The sequence below is a fragment of the Gymnoscopelus braueri genome (assembly GCF_963280865.1).
Source record: "Gymnoscopelus braueri genome assembly, chromosome: 22".
NCBI classification, from domain to species: Eukaryota; Metazoa; Chordata; class Actinopteri; order Myctophiformes; family Myctophidae; genus Gymnoscopelus; species Gymnoscopelus braueri.
In genome coordinates, this window is record NC_137624.1 from 40,560,535 (window position 1) to 40,579,870 (window position 19,336).

The window sequence follows — 19,336 nt, forward strand, 5'->3', positions numbered from 1 at the left end:
AAACTGAGAGAACAGCCACGTAAAAGGAAAAAATACAATACAAGCAATACATGCAACGTTGTTTTGAGTTTGACAACGCAAATATCATACCATGTGCATTGAGGATTGCGAAGTTGTCCTTGATCTCCTTCCAGGGCCCTGTAACAACAGGACACAAACTGTTAGCTTTAATGGCTTTGCAATGATAACAAAGCAGCAAGTTACATTGTGTGCATTATCTTCAATCAGCTCATCCACTGGCTACTTTCAAGTCGATTGTGTCTATTGTGTTTTTCCACAACGTACAGATTCATCAGTACAGAACAGTTTTCATTTTGAAAAATGTTAGGGCTTAACCCATTAATACCTGGAACGCATCTGTGTCACTTTTAGATTTCTTTAGGCTATTCAAAAATAGCAGATATACAAGCTCATAGCGCGGCACCGAGTGCCGCGCTACGAGCTTGTAGATCTGCTATTTTTGAAAAATCTTGAAAATTATTTTTTTACATTTTTTTCCGAAAAACTGTTAGGATTTAGAAAATGTTTAGAAGCGGCCTCAGGTCTTAATGGGTTAAGTATCTAAAGGGCATGGTTGTTGATTTCCAGACACTGTTTATTTCGTCGACTAAAACTAATGCCAAATGACAAAATGCTCGTCGACTACCTTTTTCCACCGACGAAAACAAAATAAAACAAAATTCTTCATCATACAAGAGTGTCGAACAAAAGTAGTGAAAATAGCTAGTTTTTAAAGACGTTTGAACGACATAAGGATCTCGAGCGCACGCCGTAAGGGCCGTTCAAAGTCCCTAGATGAGTCTTTAACGTACGTCAGGGGGTGAGGGAGGTCTTGCGTTCTTTATGGACACATGCAAGGTCGCTGACGTTAAATCCGTAGAAATTATGACGTTGAGGCGTCGTACACCTATTAATCCACTAGATAGCAGTTGCGAGCTATTAAGTGTTGCGAAGTGTTGCCATGTCCGCTTATTATAAGCGACTTTGAGCTTATTTTTCTGTAAAGTTGCTTGTAAACAAACATGGGTGGTTGCGGTTTTATTTGGGCTTGTTTCTAAAGTGTAGTTGCTTATTTGGGCCAATTATTATTTAAACCAGTGATTCTCAAATACATATTGTAGATCTGCTATTTTCATGTGATGTGGCCTAGTCCAGAGGTCTTCAACAGGGAGTCCGGGACCCCTAGGGGGTCCTCAGAGTTACTACAGGGGGTCCGCCAAATCTTTGTGGGATTTTTACACTAACCACTTCGACCAAGCATCCCTATTCTGAGGAGAACTTTAGCCAAAAATAGCAGATCTACAAGCCCACAACGCCTCGCAGCGTGAGGCGTTGAGCGCTTGTAGATCTGCTATTTTCGTGGTTTGGTATGGGGGGGAAAAGAGCAGACTAAGTACAGAGTGAAATTAACATGAATCCAACATGATAGTGCTGTGAAACAAGTCTATGAAGCTGCCTATGAAATCTATGGAGGAAAAAATTAAGATTTATATATATATATATATATAAATAATGGGGGTCCCTGCTTTATCTCGCTCTCAGCCAAGGGGTCCTTGGCCTGAAAACGTTGAAGACCCCTGGCCTAGTCGATTCTTTTGGGCTTGTTTTCATAGACCTGGTTGCTTATTTCTCTCACAAAACCTGGCAACAGCGCTAACATGGGAGCTAGCATTGTAGCATCTAGCCAAAACAACGCAATAAAAGACACAAACTAGTCCACAAACCAGACATAAACAATGGTTGTCTACAAAACGTGAGTTTCGACCCCTACTGCACTGTGCTATATCATTTAAGTGTGTGTGTTTAGAGAATGGCTCTTATGGCTGGGTTCATTTTGTCACGGACAAACGGACTTAAGTAATTAAGTACATTTACTCAAGTACTTCCACCAACGTGGGTCTTTTTTTGGAGAAAGAGGGCCCGAGGAAAACTTTTCCCCCTTATACTGCCAACGGGCGCCAGTGGTATTACAGGCCGACGTGCGCAACGTGCACGTCGGCCTGACGGTGAATGTCGACTGCACGGAAGGAAAAACTGGCGCCGCAGGTGACGGAGGGGGAGAGAAAAACGACAACGTAAGGAGCACTGGCGCTCGTTACGTATCCTTACGTCCGACTATAAATGATACTTTATTAAGACGTTTTAACGACATAAGGATCTCGAGCACACGCCTTATAAGACGTGGGAACGTCATATATGACGTTAGAACGACATATTAAAAAAATCTGAAATATGTCACTTTAGGGGCTCCGTAGATCTGTGTATCCATGTGAACGACAAGTTTCCAACCGCGATCAGCCATTTTGGAGCTTTGGTCCGCTGAAAACGGGTGGTTTTCAATGGAAAAAAAAGAAACTGAGTTACAGCTGTTTTTCTGAAAATCCCATCATTGGGGCGGGTGGGAGTGACGTTTTTTGGAATTATGTCGTGCTGTGATTGGCTAGCGAGACACATGATGAAATTAACTTCAAACTTCGCAGACGCGCTGTGATTGGCTAGCGAGACGCATGATGAAATGAATAATGATGTAAAAAATGTAAGCGCGTCACCTCGCAGGACGTGCTGTGATTGGCTACCGAGATGCATGATGAAATTAATAACTCATAAATAGCACCGCTCACTTCACACTGGGTGTGATTTATGGGCGGTGTAGCCGCCCCTATAAGTGGGGTTGGGACACCTCATTAGTACACATTTGCTGTACTGTGATTGGCTCATTAGTACACCCCTAGCTGTACTGTGATTGGCTCTATTGGCTGACTCTATTCAGCACTGTGATTGGCTAGCGAGACACATGATGACATTAACACATTGAGTTTTTTTTTCTTCCCAAAAACGGTCATAACCGTTTTTGGCACACAACGCATGGCTTCTCAAAAACGGTCCGGACCGTTTTTGGCACTCAATGTGTTAATAACCTATAAATATGACTATGCACTTAAAAAAAAACATTTTTTTTTAAAGTGAGCTTCCATCACTATGATGACCACTGTGATGACCACACCGCCCACTTCACACTGGGTGTGATTTTTTCTTCTCTGAGAGACGATTGATCATTCCAAAGCTGTGTTAGGTCGCCCCTTGTGGAATTTTCCCCAAAAAATGAAAGAACGCATATGCGATCTAGGCAATCAATGTGTTAAGAACAATTTTGAGGTATTTTTTACTGGAGTAATTCCAATTTTCAGTACTTTTACTTCTACTCCACTACATCTCAGAGGCAAATATTGTACTGGCAGGGATGTGCGCTCCACTGAGCATGTGAACCTTTCTAGTGGTTTTTAGTCATGGCTGCCAGTTCCCACCTGATGTTGTGAGGGAGTTCTGACTGCTCCACACCGTACTGAATAACTACTAGCTTGCATAATGTCTTCAGTGTTGGACTTAAATCTAAGATGAACAGACCAGGCCGGCCCATATGAAAATAATAAAGCATAAAAATAAATAAAAAAAAGATGAACAGACCAGAGAGTTTTTTTCTTTCGTAATCAAAGAGTATGATACGATCTCCCACCATGCAACAGTGCATACAATACATCTGAGAAGGGCCGTTTCCCTTGAGTTCAACCTTATTCCAGGTGAAGGTCACTGGGCTGAATTTCCACACATCATTCAAGTATTTCCCGTTGTAGCCACCATATATGTACAGCTCTCCATTGTAGGCAAAGGCTGCATGACCCCAGCGTCCTTCTGGGAGAGGCTGTGCAGGAGGTGTGTTCAGCCAGTTGTTGGTCTCTGTGTCAAACACTCTGATGTTGTAGACGACTCCCTGGCCCCCATAGGAACCCCTGCCCCCAAATACAAACATCTTTGTCCCGATGATGGTGGCAGAGTGACAATATAAAACAGGTGGTGGAGTTCCTCTGGTGTTAATTAAAGCCCAGACCATTGTGGTGGTGTCCAACTTGTACATGTCATTCATCGTCCGGTCCTTGATTCCTCCATAGATATACATGACCTTCTCCAAGACACAGGCTGTGTGGTAGCACCTCGCCTCTGGAACGGTTCCAGAGATCTCGGGCTTGAACCATCTGTGGGAGTCGACATCAAATCCATAGAGCAGGTTGCAGTAAGGATATCCTCCACAGATGTAGATGCAATCTGCTATAAGTACAGCTGTGTGGCCCCAGCGCCTGGAGGGAACATCAGGGGGACCTTCTCCTCCATTTGTCCATGGGGGCAACTTCCTCCAGCGCAGAGACACTGTGTTAAAGATGTGGACTTCCATCTGAACACGGTTCTTCTTCTGATTGTTTCCTTCAAATGAGTACATCTTGTGTCCGACTACCACAGCAGCTGGGCTGTAATTATGATGTCCTTTCAGATGTATCGTCCAGTGAAACATTTCACACACCAGCACCACTGTGAATCAGTGCAACTAATTCACAGAAAGGGTGTTAGAAGGCAGGGCAATTTATATCCAGAAGTTGCTGAATGGTGTTCTGTTAGAAACTACAATAACGACATTTAAAAGGACAATTACATCTGATGTAATAATGATGTAGTGATATCATTGCGTGATGACATCATTATATCGAATAGCTAATGACGTTACTCAACCTGAATGTGTATTTCAGCTAAATCTATGATCAGAATTTTGTCAGTACTATGATATTTCCATATTCGGGCATATCGTGATAAAGACGCGGCGGATTTCCCCTTTAACACATTGAGTGCCAAAAACGGTCCGGACCGTTTTTGAGAAGCTATGCGTTATGTGCCATAAACGGTCCAGACCGTTTTGGCCAATTTTAGTTTTTTATATATTATTCCCAAGTGGGGCGCTCTAACGAAACTTTGGGATCATCCAAGGAGTCTCTAGGAGAGGCCAGATGTGGATCCATGTCAAAAATGCTTCCTGTCGTCCGCTCCAATGTTAACTCCTTGACTAAAAGCTTAATATCTCCATTTCTTTTTAACGTGGTGGAAATGAGCCGTTTTCGATCTGCGATCACTCTGCAATGGAGGATCGCGTTAGAAATATCATTGTTCCAGGCGTTAGTCCGCCGTCTCGCACGCACGCTTTGTTTACATGCGCGTCCTCGACGGGGCTTCTACAGCACGAAACATATCAGCGTAAATGGATGGAAGATATGCTGGCACTAGATGTACCCTATTTTAATCAACCTCTGGCACACAATGTGTTAAAATAATAATAAAAAAGGAAAGTTCTTTCAGAAAACTTTAAGATTTAGACGGTGTTTATAGAATCGGCCTCAGGTCTAAATGGGTTAAACTGACTGTTATCAACAACTCTAAGATGCAGAGAGAACTACCGTATATAAATATCTTGGCTTGTTCACGTCACACATTAAGTGTTTTTAACCTAAAATAGGTGCCATTAAAAAAGGTTTTACTGAAACTATGTTAGCACCTAGAAATGGGAGCCGTTTATTATTATATGAGCTGGGGTCCCGAATAGCAGATATACAAGCTCGCAGCGTGTCACTTTGTGCCGCGCTGCCAGCTTGTACATCTGCTATTTTTTGAAAAATCTTTAAAGTGTTCGAACTACTGATTTAGAAGGCATTTGTAGAATCGGCCTCAGGTAATTAACACATTACCTGCCAAAAACGGACACGTCCGTCTTTTAAAATACACCCGTTTACCACCATATATATATATATATATATATATTTTTTTTTAATTCCACACAGAACCAGAGATATCGCTATCCAAAGATGTACTGCTCCATTCACTCCCTGGTTAACTTATTACTTAAAAATCATGTATCTCGGCTCCTGTGTACTTATTTTTTTTAACATGTATTTTTGGGTGAAACATGTTTTTTTCAACTGGCTGCAATTATGGAACGGATTACCGCGATCAGATTATTTTTTTTCCACGATTCTACGAGACTCCTGTGTGTGTAATCACGAGATCACCGTGAGGACGGTGATCACAGAAAATATTTTGTGACTACTTAGAAAAATGGTTAAAAAAGGTTTAACATCTTTAAAAATGCTGGCACTGGGTGGGAATAAAAAAAAAAAACCTCTGGCAGTGAATGTGTTAATGGGTCAGAGACAGACGAGAGGAGAAAATATACCGTGCACATATTCATTTGTCAGACACAAAGAAACGAACCATATTAGCCATCTGGTCGTAGAAGTCCATCTGAGGTGTGAGAGAGCTCCTGGCCGGGGAGGCGGACACCGGAGGAAAGGGCTGCTGCTGCTGCTGCTGCGTCTCTGGAGGGCCGTAGGAGGGCTGCTCCGCGTAGGGCATGTGCGCAGGAGAGGGAGGCATGTGAGGGGACGTCTGGGGCGGCGGCGGCTGGTTCATCTGAGGCGGTTGTGGCTGATGCATTTGAGGGGGCATCATGTGCGGTGACATGTGGCCCATCTGCGGCGGCGGGGGGCCGGGCTGCTCGGGTTGCTGGGCCTGAGGCTGGAAGGGAGCCGGGGCGAATCCAGGGTGTGGATCCTGTGGAAGGTAGCCCGGTCCTGGGATCTGGCTGGGGGGCACCGGGTAGAACGGGACGCTGTCGGCGGAGGGCATGATGTGCGAGGGTTGGCCCAACCCGTCTTGTAGAATGGTTGTGGGAGCTATACATAAACACAGAGAGAGAGAGAGAATTTACAATCTAGGCATTTAGCAGACGCGACTTACAGTAAGCAAGGAAAACACGAGGTAATACATCAAATGCATGGAAATAGTAGACCAAATAGTAGACCAAGAAGACCCTATCATCAGTCTAAACAGGGGCTAGGCTTTGACTTTTACAGGGGCCAGTTTCTAATTGCAGCCTCCTGTAGGTACTCTTTTAGAGTGGTTTTGAAGGAGAGTAAGGTTTTACACTCTTTCACTATTTTCGGTGAGGCATTCCACATTTTAGTGGCATAGCAGGAGAACGAATTCAACCCCTTGTTTGTGCCAAATCTGGGTTGGACGTGATCAGTGGAGCTACCTCTGGTGTTGTGATTGTGGACTTCATTTAAAGGTAGGGTAAGTGATTTGCAATTATTCAAATAATTGCAAAATGGGTCTATGTTCTGATAGTGCTCGTTACTATAGAGTGTCCTGTCCATATCAAAAGTCTCCATGTCTCTCCAGCTCTTTATAAAACAGAAAATGTATTTTGTATTTTTTATTTTTTTTTTGTAGTTTCATTTCCAATTTTATCCAACCAGGACAGAGAACTCAATCAGGATATAGATTAAACAAGTGAAATTGGAAGTGATGACACTAAGAAATGAGCAGACAAAATTTTAACTGGAACACTATACAAATTAAGCTTAAAAATGGGTACTTTCTCCTGATTGGCTGAGATTTTGACACCTACCGAAAAATGTATTTTCTGTTTATTAAAGAGCTGGAGAGACAGGGAGACATCTGTTACTGAACAAACACTCTATAGCAATGATTACTATCAGAATATAGTATTTTAACCTTTTAACAAAATACTTTTTGTTTTAACCAAAAAATATCACTTACCCTACCTTTAAGTTTTTCAAGTACTTTGACAGGTACATGGGTGTCTTAACGTTGTAGTGTATATTGTAGACCAGGCCCATTGCAAGTTGGGCCCATTGTGGTGGTCTCAAAAACATAAAAGGTAAACTGGCAGAAGGAGACTCGCTCACTACATAAAAGTTAAGGAAAACTCCTTAGACAGACTTTAAGAAAATATGTTTTCTTTATTTTATAATGCTCATCTTGTGCTCGGTGCTCAAAGTGAATTAAAGTTTCAGTCCTCCTAGGACCTTCGTCAGTGCTATAAGGGTGGCACACAGACAAAAACACTGCTTTTATAGGGTACTGGATCACCTCACTGACCAGAGAGGAAACATTCAAGCTATACACATTAGGATGCCAGGTCTACAACTGGCCTGGCATCTGTCTACATAACATGCTATCTAAATTACATAGTAGGCTTTGCATAAGCCTGCAGGGTCGCTAAGGCTAGGGCAAGTGCAACGGCAAGTGCTACGGGACAGAAAGAATAAACCACATTATTTTTTTATCTGGTTCATTATGAAAGAGAGGGAGATGTCTGTGTCTCCCACACACACACACACACACACACCTGGAGGCATCAGTTGCACTCCCTGCGGTGGTGGGCCAGGTAGCAGTGATGTCATCAGAGGGTTGTCAGTGGGCGGGACATCCATCTCACTGGGACTGGGGTGGTCCAGCTCAGAGCTCGGGGTGCTGCAGTCGTACTGTGCAGGGGTCGCCCTGTCTGCGTTGTAGGCTATCACCCCCGTCTGACAGAGTCATAGTGTGTCACGTTATAACCACACACAAATATCATCTGTCTGCGTTGTAGGCTATCACCCCCGTCTGACAGAGTCATAGTGTGTCACGTTATAACCACACACAAATATCATTGCTATTGTCTAAAATATATAAAAAGGTCAAATTCAGTATCATCCATTCATTTATAAATACATAATTACAGCATTCTATTCACAGCTGAAAGGAAAACCCAAAGTGGAGCAAAATTTGCAAAATGCATTTCCGCCGACAGCGGAAATGCATGTTATTGGGTGCCAAAAACATAGATATAAGTTTTTGCAAATACACCCGTCGAGTGCCATAACCGTAAATATATACAGTATTTTTTTTATTCCACAAGAGGGCGCTCTAACGCAACTTAGGAATGATCCTAAGACACTGTAAAAAGATGTGGACGGATGTGATGTCATCCCAAAAAAAAACGGACGTCCATCCGCCCAAATGATAGGATCTTGAGAAAAACACTACTATCTCCATTTTTTTTTGTGGTGAAAACCAGCCATTTTCGATGGCCGATCTCTCTAAAATGGCGGATCGCGGTAGAAATGTTATTGTTCCAGTGGATAGACGGACCCCTACCACATCGCCCGGATACTTTTTTTTAAACATCCGGTTCCTCGTGGCTTCTGCAGCTGTCTAAACATCGCCAAGACACGGTAAAAAAAAAAACTGGCACTCTGAGGATGATAATATCTGGCACTCAATGTGTTAAAGGTAGGGTAAGTGATATTTTTGGGTTAAAACAAAAAGTATTTTGTTAAAAGGTTAAAATACTATATTCTGATAGTAATCATTGCTATAGAGTGTTTGTTCAGTAACAGGAGTCTCCCCGTCTCTCCAGCTCTTTAATAAACAGAAAATACATTTTCCGGTAGGTGTCAAAATCTCAGCCAATCAGGAGAAAGTACCCATTTTTAAGCTTCATTTTTATAGTGTTCCAGTTCCAATTTTGTCTACTCATTTCTTAGTGTCATCACTTCCAATTTCACTTGTTTAATCTATATCCTGATTGAGTTCTCTATCCTGATTAGATAAAATTGGAAATGAAACTGAAACGAAAATGCATTTTCTGTTTTATAAAGAGCTGGAGAGACAAGGAGACTCCTTTTACTGAACAAACACTCTATAGCAATGATTACTATCAGAATATAGAGCTATTTAACACTTATTTTAACCAAAGAAAATCACTTACTCTACCTTTAATTCACAAAATTGTATGATTTTAGATCTAGCTTTTAGTTTAAAATAAGGCCAGCAGAACGTATTATATGCCTAGAAACCTTTCCCATGTGCGATTGTGCGTTTTATTCTACATATATGAAAGTTTACATGATAATTAATCCCTACAAATTATTTAGCCATCAATTCACACTCACCCTGAACTGTCCATCCAGGTGTCTGAGGTGGTAGAGCCACTCTGGCTCATTGAACAGCTCCTGTTCTGGCTTTTCCTTCAGCTGGGGGTCGAAGAACCTCAGCTTCTCAGACATCTGTGTCCAAACATCAGAGATAAAACATGTGTTAAGATGGAAATAAATAGGCAATTAGGCATCTATAATAGAGATAAATGCAAAAAATAACTAATTTAATGGACCAATTACAGTTCATCTGAGAAGAGGGAAAAGGGTCACGGTAGCAGAGTGACCATAAGTTGTCAAATGCAGTAGATTTATCTATCGTCACAGTCAAACTTTAGAGGCGGCAAACCTCTCTTGGTGAGTTAATGTAGTCCAATGATATTGGGAAATGTCAAATAAATCAAGGTCAATATCATTGTTGCTGGAACCACCGTTATATCTACGAAATTCATGATCTGAACCCAACGTGAATGTGTTCCATGTCCTTTGGAGTGCACGTCCCGCCTCACCTTCCCCATCAGGCTCCCTACCCTCCCTCCCTCCCTCAAAATGACTTGAATTCATAGACAATCTTTGAAGAACCCCCAAAAAAATGAAGAACCACCCCAGTGATCTACAGTCTCATGCACGTACAGGGACGTGAACTCAGCACCATGGAGCACGACCGTGGATTTCTACTACATTACACTATACCACCACACTATACTGTATATTATCTTAACTTTCTTATATTATACCATTATATACTGCATACACATTATTGTTGTACAATATTATATTATCATATACTATCTTACACTATTATATTTGCTACTATTGTTATTACTTGTATCTCTTTCTGTCTCTCCTCTGTCTCTCCCTCTCTCTCTCTTCTTTCCCCCGACACGGTCGAGGCAGAAGGCCACCCACCCTAGACCCTGGCCCCTCACACCCTAGGGTCTTCCTGACGTTTCTTCCAGTTAAGAGGGAGTTTTTCGTTGCCACTGTCGCAAAACTGCTTGCTCAGGGTGGGACTGTCGGGTCTCTGCTCTACATGTAAAGTGTCTTGAGACAACTTGTTGTGATTTGACAATTGACACTTTAATCAAATTGAATTGAAATTGAATTGAGCACGTGTTTATCCAAACGTGCTCACCCAGGCGCATTCCTTGTTTGTGCGCAAGACCGTTCATCCGCTAGGCCTGTCAAAATGATTTCATAATCGTCTAATCGCAATTATTTGAGATAAATCGCTTCCATGCAGACATTTTGTCACACATTTTCAAATATTAAAAAAGCAGAAATAGCTGATCTACAAGCTTACAACGCGTCACGAAGTGACGCGTTGTAAGCTTGTAGATCAGCTATTTCAGCTTTTTTTTTACATGCATACAATTATTAAATAGGTCAATAATTTCTTCGTATATTTCAGTTATTTGTCATATCTGCCCTGTGCAATTTTTGATTAGGAAGCCTATAAGGCCTCATAATGTTCTAGTGTTCAAAGGCCAAACACACAATTAAATAGTTAATCGCAATTATTTGAGCGACAATTAATCGTCAACTTAAATTTGTAATCGTGAGCAAGTGCAGTGAGTGAGGAAACGAGACGCTTGGATCATACTGTGAGAGTTATGTGGGTGTTTACGAGTGGGACTTTGGTATAGTTTTGCCGTTGTTAATCCTGGACCCCCATTTTCTTCAATTCATCAAGTATTCTCTTAATCTTTGGATGATTCATTCACTGTGAAGGAATGACACAAAGAGGACCACGATGGAAATAAGTCCATGGACTTTATTGTATTTTGCCCTCAAATGGATTTTTAACCAACATGTATTATGTATGTCCACGAGAACATGATATCTAGTGCGCCAGCGAGTTCATTCACTGGTGTGGCTGTATTGTGTGAGCCAGCCAGGCTGATATTTTGTTACTCACGCTGAGCCATCGATCAAGTGTCGGGTGTTTCAAATGCACTGAAATGTATGAACACAACGGCGTCCAATAACATAATTTCTCCCCTGTGGAACTCAGACTTCGTGTGGCCAGCCTGTGACATCAGTCTATGACATCTATGACATATCTATGACATATCTATGACATATCTATGACGTGTGTGAGTCCATATTTGGCCAAGGTTTCAGACCGCCATTCATTCATTAAATTAATTTAACCCTTTATTAAGACCTGGAACGCATCTGTGTCACTTTTTCATTTGAGCTAAAAAGCATCATTTTACACTTTGGGCTATTCAAAAATAGCAGATATACAAGCTCATAGCGCGGCACCGACTGCCGCGCTATGAGCTTGTAGATCTGCTATTTTTGAAAAATTGATCTTTTTTTGCAAATCTTGATATTTGAGTTACAAAAGCGAACATTTGTAACTCAAATCTTTGCTTCTGGGGGATTCAACAGTTTTTTGAAAAAACGTATGTCGCCATAATATCAGTGGTTCTTTTTTCCATGTCAAGGACCCCCAAAATGACATGTATTTGGCCGCGGACCCCCATCTAAAAATATATGTTCCAGGGACCCCCAGAAGCAAAGATTCGAGTTAAAAATATTCACTTTAAAACAATATATATTAAAAGATTTGCACACATTTTCACGATTTTTCAAAAACAGCAGATCTACAAGCTCGTAGCGCGGCACTCGGTGCCGCGCTATGAGCTTGTAGATCTGCTATTTTTTTAATAGCCAAAGTGTAAAATAATGCTTTTTAGCTCAAATCAAAAAGTGACACAGATGCTTCTTCAGGTCTTAAAGGGTTAAGTGAAGTATTTCAAAAATATAAGACATACGTGATACATGAAGAGTGGAGACACTTCCATGGCTTTGCTGCTATGGAGCTATATTTACTTTTTATTATTTTTGGTGAATCCCACTTGTACTGGGACACAAGTACGAGTACATTATATTCAACATTAAAGGAATAGTTCCCACCAAAAAAATACTTATTTTCTATGAATTACACACCCCATGAAGCCTTGAATTCGTGGAGATTTTTTTTCGTTATTGTCGCATTCCTAAGCCAATAATTTGATGACCGTGTGTGTATTTCCGGTAGGAGACAAAAGAGTCTACTTTGTGTCTCCTACCGGATACATTAGCCAGTAGGAGACGGTAATCAAATTATTGGCTTTGGAATGCGACAAAAACAAAAATAAATTCATGAATTCAAGGCTTCGTGGGGTGTGTAATTGATAGAAAATAAGTACTTTTTGGGGTGAACTATCCCTTTAACGGAGGGTGACAAAGCAACCGTGTGTGTGTGTGTGTGTACGTGTGTGTGTGTGTGTGTGTGTTGTGTGTACCTGTATGAGCTGGCTGATGAAGACAGGTGAGTGATAGGAAGGCTGCATGAGCACATTCTTAGAGATGACTTCACAGTAGTGGAAGGCCTGCGCGCTCAGCCCCGCTTCAGCCAGTCGACATGCATAGATCAACTTGAACACCTGAAAAAAAGGTACAGTATGGTCGAGTATGTAACAGTCATTCATTATACGTGAAAACATCAGTGTTCTGGTACCTTCAGTATGCCCGCATAAATTATCATTAACCACTTAAGCCTTACACATACAGTATATCATTACTTAAGCCATACATTTGTCGTACAATAAAAACATGTGAACATGTCTAAGATTTGGATGCCAAGGTTTCAATATAAATATATCATTTATTATAAAAGACAATGTGCCTCATACAATAATATACAGTTATCATCTACTTTATTTGACCTAATAAGAAATAACATTTTGTTTCTCTCCACAAACCGTGCCGCGAGCTTGTACATCTGCTATTTTTGAACATTAAAAAAAAAATTGAAAGTGTTTGAAAAACATTGAATAATTTTTACACCAATTCTTCTCTTCTGGGGGTCTCTGGCACAAAACAATTTCATTTAATTTCGGAGGTCCTTTGCACGAAAACGTTTGAAAACTACCGATTTAGAAGGCATTTTGTAGAATAGGCCTCAGGTCTTAACCTGAAGCCGATTCTACAGTTTTCTGAAAAACCTATGTTTCTATATCAGTGGTTCTCAAACGTTTTCATGTCAAGGACCCCCAAAATGATATGCATTTGGCCGCCGACCCCCATCTCAAAATATGTTGTTCCAGGGACCCCCCAGAAGCAAAGATTTGAGTTAAAAATGTTCGCTTTAAAAGAATATATTCAAAGATTTGCACACATTTTCAGGATTTTTCAAAAATAGCAGATCTACAAGCTCGTATAGCCAAAGTGTAAAATTATGCTTTTTAGCTCAAATCTAAAAATGACACAGGCGCGTTCCAGGCCTTAAAGGTTCTATGACATTCATTTTCACTTTTTTTATTTTTTATGTTTTTTGGGGGGGTTTTATGACCTCAATTACACCCAAAAAATCTGAACTTTGAACATTCAGTGGATTTTCTGTGGTCTGGGGTTTTCTGAATAATTAGGCTGAAAAGTAATCTGAGCTTGAAGTCACAGCCGATTAATCCCGCCCACTCTCCTCTTCGCCCCTCCCCTCCCCTATCCTTTCCTTTGGGGGGGGGGCGGAGCAGAGGCGATGATTGACAGGCAAAATCCCTCACCAGCGACACCCGCAGGCAAAGATTTCTTTTTTCATTGCAGTTGAAAAGGCTTTAGAAATGTGAGAGAAAAACACCTGCCATGGATCAATGGAGTGGAATGTTTTGTTAAAACTTTCTATACACGTTTGAAGGACCATGACAAAGACTTTTAATGTGTGGTAAAACTGAACGTCATGTAACCTTTAATGGGTTAATGGGTTAAGCACAGGATAATGATGGTAAATACATTCTAAGCATGTGTTCAGTGGCTAAGAACTGACCTGGAAGTTGGGCAGAGAGCAGGGAGCCTGGGAGCCTAGAGATTGGGCGTACTCATAGGCCTCCGTCTTCTGGATCGCTTCATTGGTGGCAAATTGGCAGAAGCTCAAACTGAAGAGGAGATATAAAAAAGACAGGATCTTCTATTCAGGCCAATTCTCTGCTAGATGTATCATCGTGGTCCATTTAAAGGCCTGTAGGTGTGTGTGTGTGAGTGTGCACGCCAAAGCATGTGCCGGTGTCTCACCTGTGGTTGGAGCCGATCAGAACCATCTTGGTGCTCTTCTTGGTAAACACTCCGAATCCAACTTGAGCCATCAGGTAACAGAAATGGGCGGCATCGACGAGTCCCTTGGAGGCTGGCGGAACACAGAGACACTAAGGCTTGGATTTATGCTTCTGAAAATAACCATTCTATAAGCTCACAACGCATTACAGTAGAATGGCTATTGTCAGTGCGTTATGAAGAATAATTCAGGCTTACAGGGCAAGACCACTTTGGCAGAGGTTTGGGTTGTGTAGTTACCTTGCCATAATGTAACTCCAAAGGTGGACAAGAAATCTAAAATAATTGCTCCATTGATTAGAAATTGATAATTAAAAATATTCTCCTCATGGACTTACATTGTATGCTGAAACAGCTCTCAAAGTCACTCTTTTAGCACGTAAGCGAACACAAACAAAGTTGATTCAGACAATAAAGAACATCTCCAAACCCAGTACTGTTTGTTCTTTTAATAAAAATGTTTACTTTCTGTTTTTATTAGGAAGAAATCCAGATATTCAAATAGTACAATCAACAGGAAGTTGACATTTTTATTTAAAAAAAAAAACAGTACTGGGTTTGGTGATGTTCTATATTGTCTGAATCAGCTTTGTTTACGTTCGTTTATGTGCTAAAAGAGTGACTTTGAGATCTGTTTTACCGTACAATGTAAGTCAATGAGGAGCATATTTTGAATTATCAATTTCTAATCAATGAAGCAATTATTTTTGATTTCTTGTCCACCTTTGGAGTTACATCATGGCAAGGTAACTACACAACCCAAACCTCTACCAAAGTGATCTTGCCCTTTAAACCTGTGAGCCTGCCTAGTAGCAGTTATGGTGGTAATGGTGGTAAGTGGTAAATAATGTCACTGATGTGATCGTACCCAGAGTGTCGCCCATGGTGGCGATGGTGCGTGTGTCCAGATCCAGGGTGTGCGTGAGATTAGACAGCACCATGGCCAGGTGAGGGCGCCAGTCACCCCACTTCTCCTCTCCGCAGCACTAAGAGGGGCAACAAAGAGCTCTCCATGAGAAACACACTTGAAAAGGGCCATGATGAAACCTCTAGGCTGACTCTGCAGTTTGTTTTCCAGCTCAGGTTGCAAACTACAGGGGGTTAAAGGTTTAAAAAGCAATAATCATAATACAATGTATACTACAAATCTGTCTGTGTCATGGCCGTATCCGCCAACAGTGGACCAGTGTCGATTTCGTTGACTAAAACTATGACGAAAAATCTTCGTCGACTACCTTTTTTCACTGAGGAAAAGTAAATAAAAACTAAGTGACTGAAACTAAGACTAAATATAGTGACAATTTCGTCAACAAATAGAAACTAGACTAAAATGTTAGTGAGGGACTAGTGGAGAAGAGATCCAGTAGAACTAAAATACAAGTCATTTTATGTTTGGTTGTGCTCGGGTGTTGCGCTCTGAATATAGCAGATCTACAAGCTCACAACGCGTCGCAGTGTGAGCTTGTAGATCTGCTATTTTCAGCATGCAACCAAGTGTAAAATCAGCCATTACGACGCCATCAAGGCACCACCAACATACATCTTAGTCGACTAAATCAACTGTAGATTTAGTCGACTAAAATCGTATGACATTTAGTCGACTGAAACTAGACAAAATCTCAGATGACTAAAATATGACAAAAAACGAAATTTATTTTTATTCAAAAGACTGACTAAAACTAAATCAAAATATGCTGTCAAAATCAACACTGGTCCAGTGCGGTTGTCTTTATGGAATATATGGCACGCAAGTTACAGGTGGAAAAAAAATCCACAAATCACATCACAAAAAGTGAATATGAGGCTGTGACAGATTTCAAGTTACCCATCAGATTTCCTTCCAGTGAAAAGCAAACCATTTAAGATCACTGAAATGTGTGTTTCAGACTAGAATACTTTTTAAGGCCTTTTAATGTTGATACCATTTATTTAACCCATTCAGATGGGGAACACATCTGTGTAACCAGTTAAACTATTATTGTATACTTTGGCTATTCAAAAATAGCAGATATACAAGATTCAAAGATTTGTGCAAATCTTTGAATATATATATTTTTAAAGCGAACATTTGTAACTCAAATATTTGCTTCTGGGGGTCCCTGGATTTCTTTTTTTTTGTTGTTACAAATGTTCGCTTTAAAAAAATATGAATCCAAAGATTTGCACAATATTTCAAGATTTTTTCAAAACCTTGACAGAGATTCGTTCCCGGATTGAATGGGTTCATACTTTTTCAGACTTTTTAATGACCCACGGACACCCTGTTATAGAATATACATTTGTATCAAAGTAGAGGAGGACGTGGTCATACATACAGTGGCCGAGGCAGGCATTCGCCCAGACATCAGCTGGTACACCGTCTGAAGAGGATCGTTGATCGGCAAACTGTTGGCAAACCTAAGCAACAAAGACAAGACATGAACACCTGTTCCTGAAACCTTCTGTTACTGTGAAAAAAATAAAAAGAACATCACACTGCGTATTCCTTTAGAGCCAGATCGATATATCATCCATCATTTTACTTTTTTTAACAACATGCAGCCAATGTGTCCCGAAGACTAACCACTTTCAAGCCGGTGTCCATTAGAGGACGTCTTCAGGTCTTCAACAGTGTTCAAGGTATCAGCTCATCAACAAACTCACATCGCATTACGACACATTGTGAGCTTGTAGATGTGGTATTATTATTAATAATTATTATTATTATTGTTGTTATAGAATAATCTCCATATCTTCATTGACACCTTAGTTTCTAAGCTTTAATGATAGCTTTTAGGAAGGCCACTCGACAAGCACTTCTGTTTGTTTTTTTGGCCTATCCGGCATATCATGTTTTGATTTTTGTTCCTTTCCATATAAAAGTATTGTTTGTTTTTTTCCATTTTTGTTTCATCATATATCTTTTTTAATGTGCAAATAAACTAAACTAAACTATGTATGTATTTTTGAAATTCCAGAATCAAATCGAAGTTTTTCAAATTAGAACACATTTTGCACATTCAAAATATGGGTCAAAACATCTGTAATCTGTGGGCTATAGGGCTCTCCCAAATCAGCATCGCTGTACTATCCTCACCTGGTCATGACCCGTGCATGTGTCCTGTTGTCCATCTTACTGGCCAGCAGTAGGGCGTGGCCCCAGAGACCTCCCTTCATAGCTGCCTCCAGTGCATCCTGTCTCATAGAAAAGTGTACAATATGTTTAACTTTTTTTCACATTTCATCATCATCAGAGAACCAATCAATCGAGTCCTCCAGATTAAAGGGATATTTCACTTTCAAAAAAACTTTGGGTCATTTTATCGTCTACTTAGGCTTTTGTGAGCCCCTCAGACCGTTTTTAAGTTGCTTGATTCAGTATTTAGATATTTGATATACATTTTATCAGACACGCCCCCTTCCTATACAAACCCATTATAACTTCAAACTCCATTTTTAACATGTTAGATTCATCAAAAACACCCGTCCTTGGTTCTGGTGACTCACCCTGCCTTCCTAATACGTGAGGGGGCCGTGTTTTTTCGATTACTTTTTTCATCCACACTGAATACACACATCGGATCTGATCACTTGCAAGTAACAGACGTCGTCGACCTATCTGCGTTCTCAAAGATTTCCACTCTACTTTACTTTGTTGGGTTTTCAACCCCCGATAACGCACGGGCAACGGACGCACGCAATGGACGGCACATCTGATATTTTTATCTTGCCGTTTTCTCTAGAGCAGGGGTCTTCAACATTGGGTCCGGGACCCCTAGGCGGTCCTCAGAGTTAGTACAGGGGGGGGGGGGGGCAAATCTTTGTGTGATAGGATTTGGAATAAGATGAACCACTTGAACCCTAGACTCCCTATTCTGAGGGGAACATTCGCCGAAAATAGCAGATCTACAAGCTTGTAGATCGGCTATTTTCGGCCAAGAGGTATAGGTGTAGAGGGAAAAAAGAGCAGACCAAGTAAAGAAAAAAAAGATTAATCTGAAACACAATTTTATACAATATAGAGGGGGTCCCTGCTTCATCTCTCTCTCGCCTAGGGGGTCCTTGGCCTGAAAAAACGTTGAAGACCCCTGGTCTAGAGACCGTTGCGGTCTAAACGGGAGCCTGAGACACATCTTCAGAAATCTGTTTTGAATTGCTTTCCAAACAACCTAGGAAAATCTATTTTATGTTTAGTTTTTTTGTTGTTCAACCTTGATAAAAAAAACGATTTGATTCCAAATTGAAATCCGATGGGTTTTGGGGGCTGCCAATCTGAACACATAGGCCAAAAGAAGGTATCTCTTGCCTTTTTGCGACCAAACAGTAGAAGTTCCCTGAAGCGCTCGGTTTCCTTCCCCACGTTCTCCGGAACCGTCATGAAGGTGTCTGAGAGGAGGGACAGTGGTCCGGCTCCGGGCTCCTCCTCGGCTCGTGCCAGTGGCTCGTTGTTGAAGTCGATCAGGTTGGCTTCGTTGGGACTCTTGCCCGGCAACCACGCGGATCGATGCTCCTTCATCAACAAATCCGCTATGTCCGTACCGACCACGGTCTTGAGGAAGGAGAGTGATATACACATATTATTATTATAATACCACAAACAGCAGTGTTGATTTCGCTCACAACGCGTCGAACTGTGACGCGTTGTGAGCTTGTAGATT

General features: G+C 41.1%; 1 protein-coding gene across 5 annotated transcripts in view; it reads right to left on the reverse strand.

Moving 5' to 3' along the window:
• The window catches only part of sec16a (SEC16 homolog A, endoplasmic reticulum export factor), a 54,784-nt gene that overhangs the window by 17,217 nt on the left and 18,231 nt on the right, over positions 1-19,336 (reverse strand). For all 5 annotated transcript variants that reach the window (XR_013932518.1, XR_013932519.1, XM_080419619.1 and 2 more), the window contains 11 exons: positions 18,985-19,227; positions 17,776-17,873; positions 17,015-17,096; positions 15,568-15,685; positions 14,661-14,772; positions 14,416-14,524; positions 12,896-13,036; positions 9,618-9,731; positions 8,030-8,210; positions 6,088-6,548; positions 91-138 (listed from right to left, as the gene is read on the reverse strand). Coding sequence is in view for 3 of the 5 variants with exons in the window: in XM_080419619.1 (XP_080275745.1) it covers positions 91-138; positions 6,088-6,548; positions 8,030-8,210; positions 9,618-9,731; positions 12,896-13,036; positions 14,416-14,524; positions 14,661-14,772; positions 15,568-15,685; positions 17,015-17,096; positions 17,776-17,873; positions 18,985-19,227 (1,707 nt within the window). In the remaining 2 variants the exon portion in view is untranslated. The remainder of the gene's footprint in view (positions 1-90; positions 139-6,087; positions 6,549-8,029; positions 8,211-9,617; positions 9,732-12,895; positions 13,037-14,415; positions 14,525-14,660; positions 14,773-15,567; positions 15,686-17,014; positions 17,097-17,775; positions 17,874-18,984; positions 19,228-19,336) is intronic.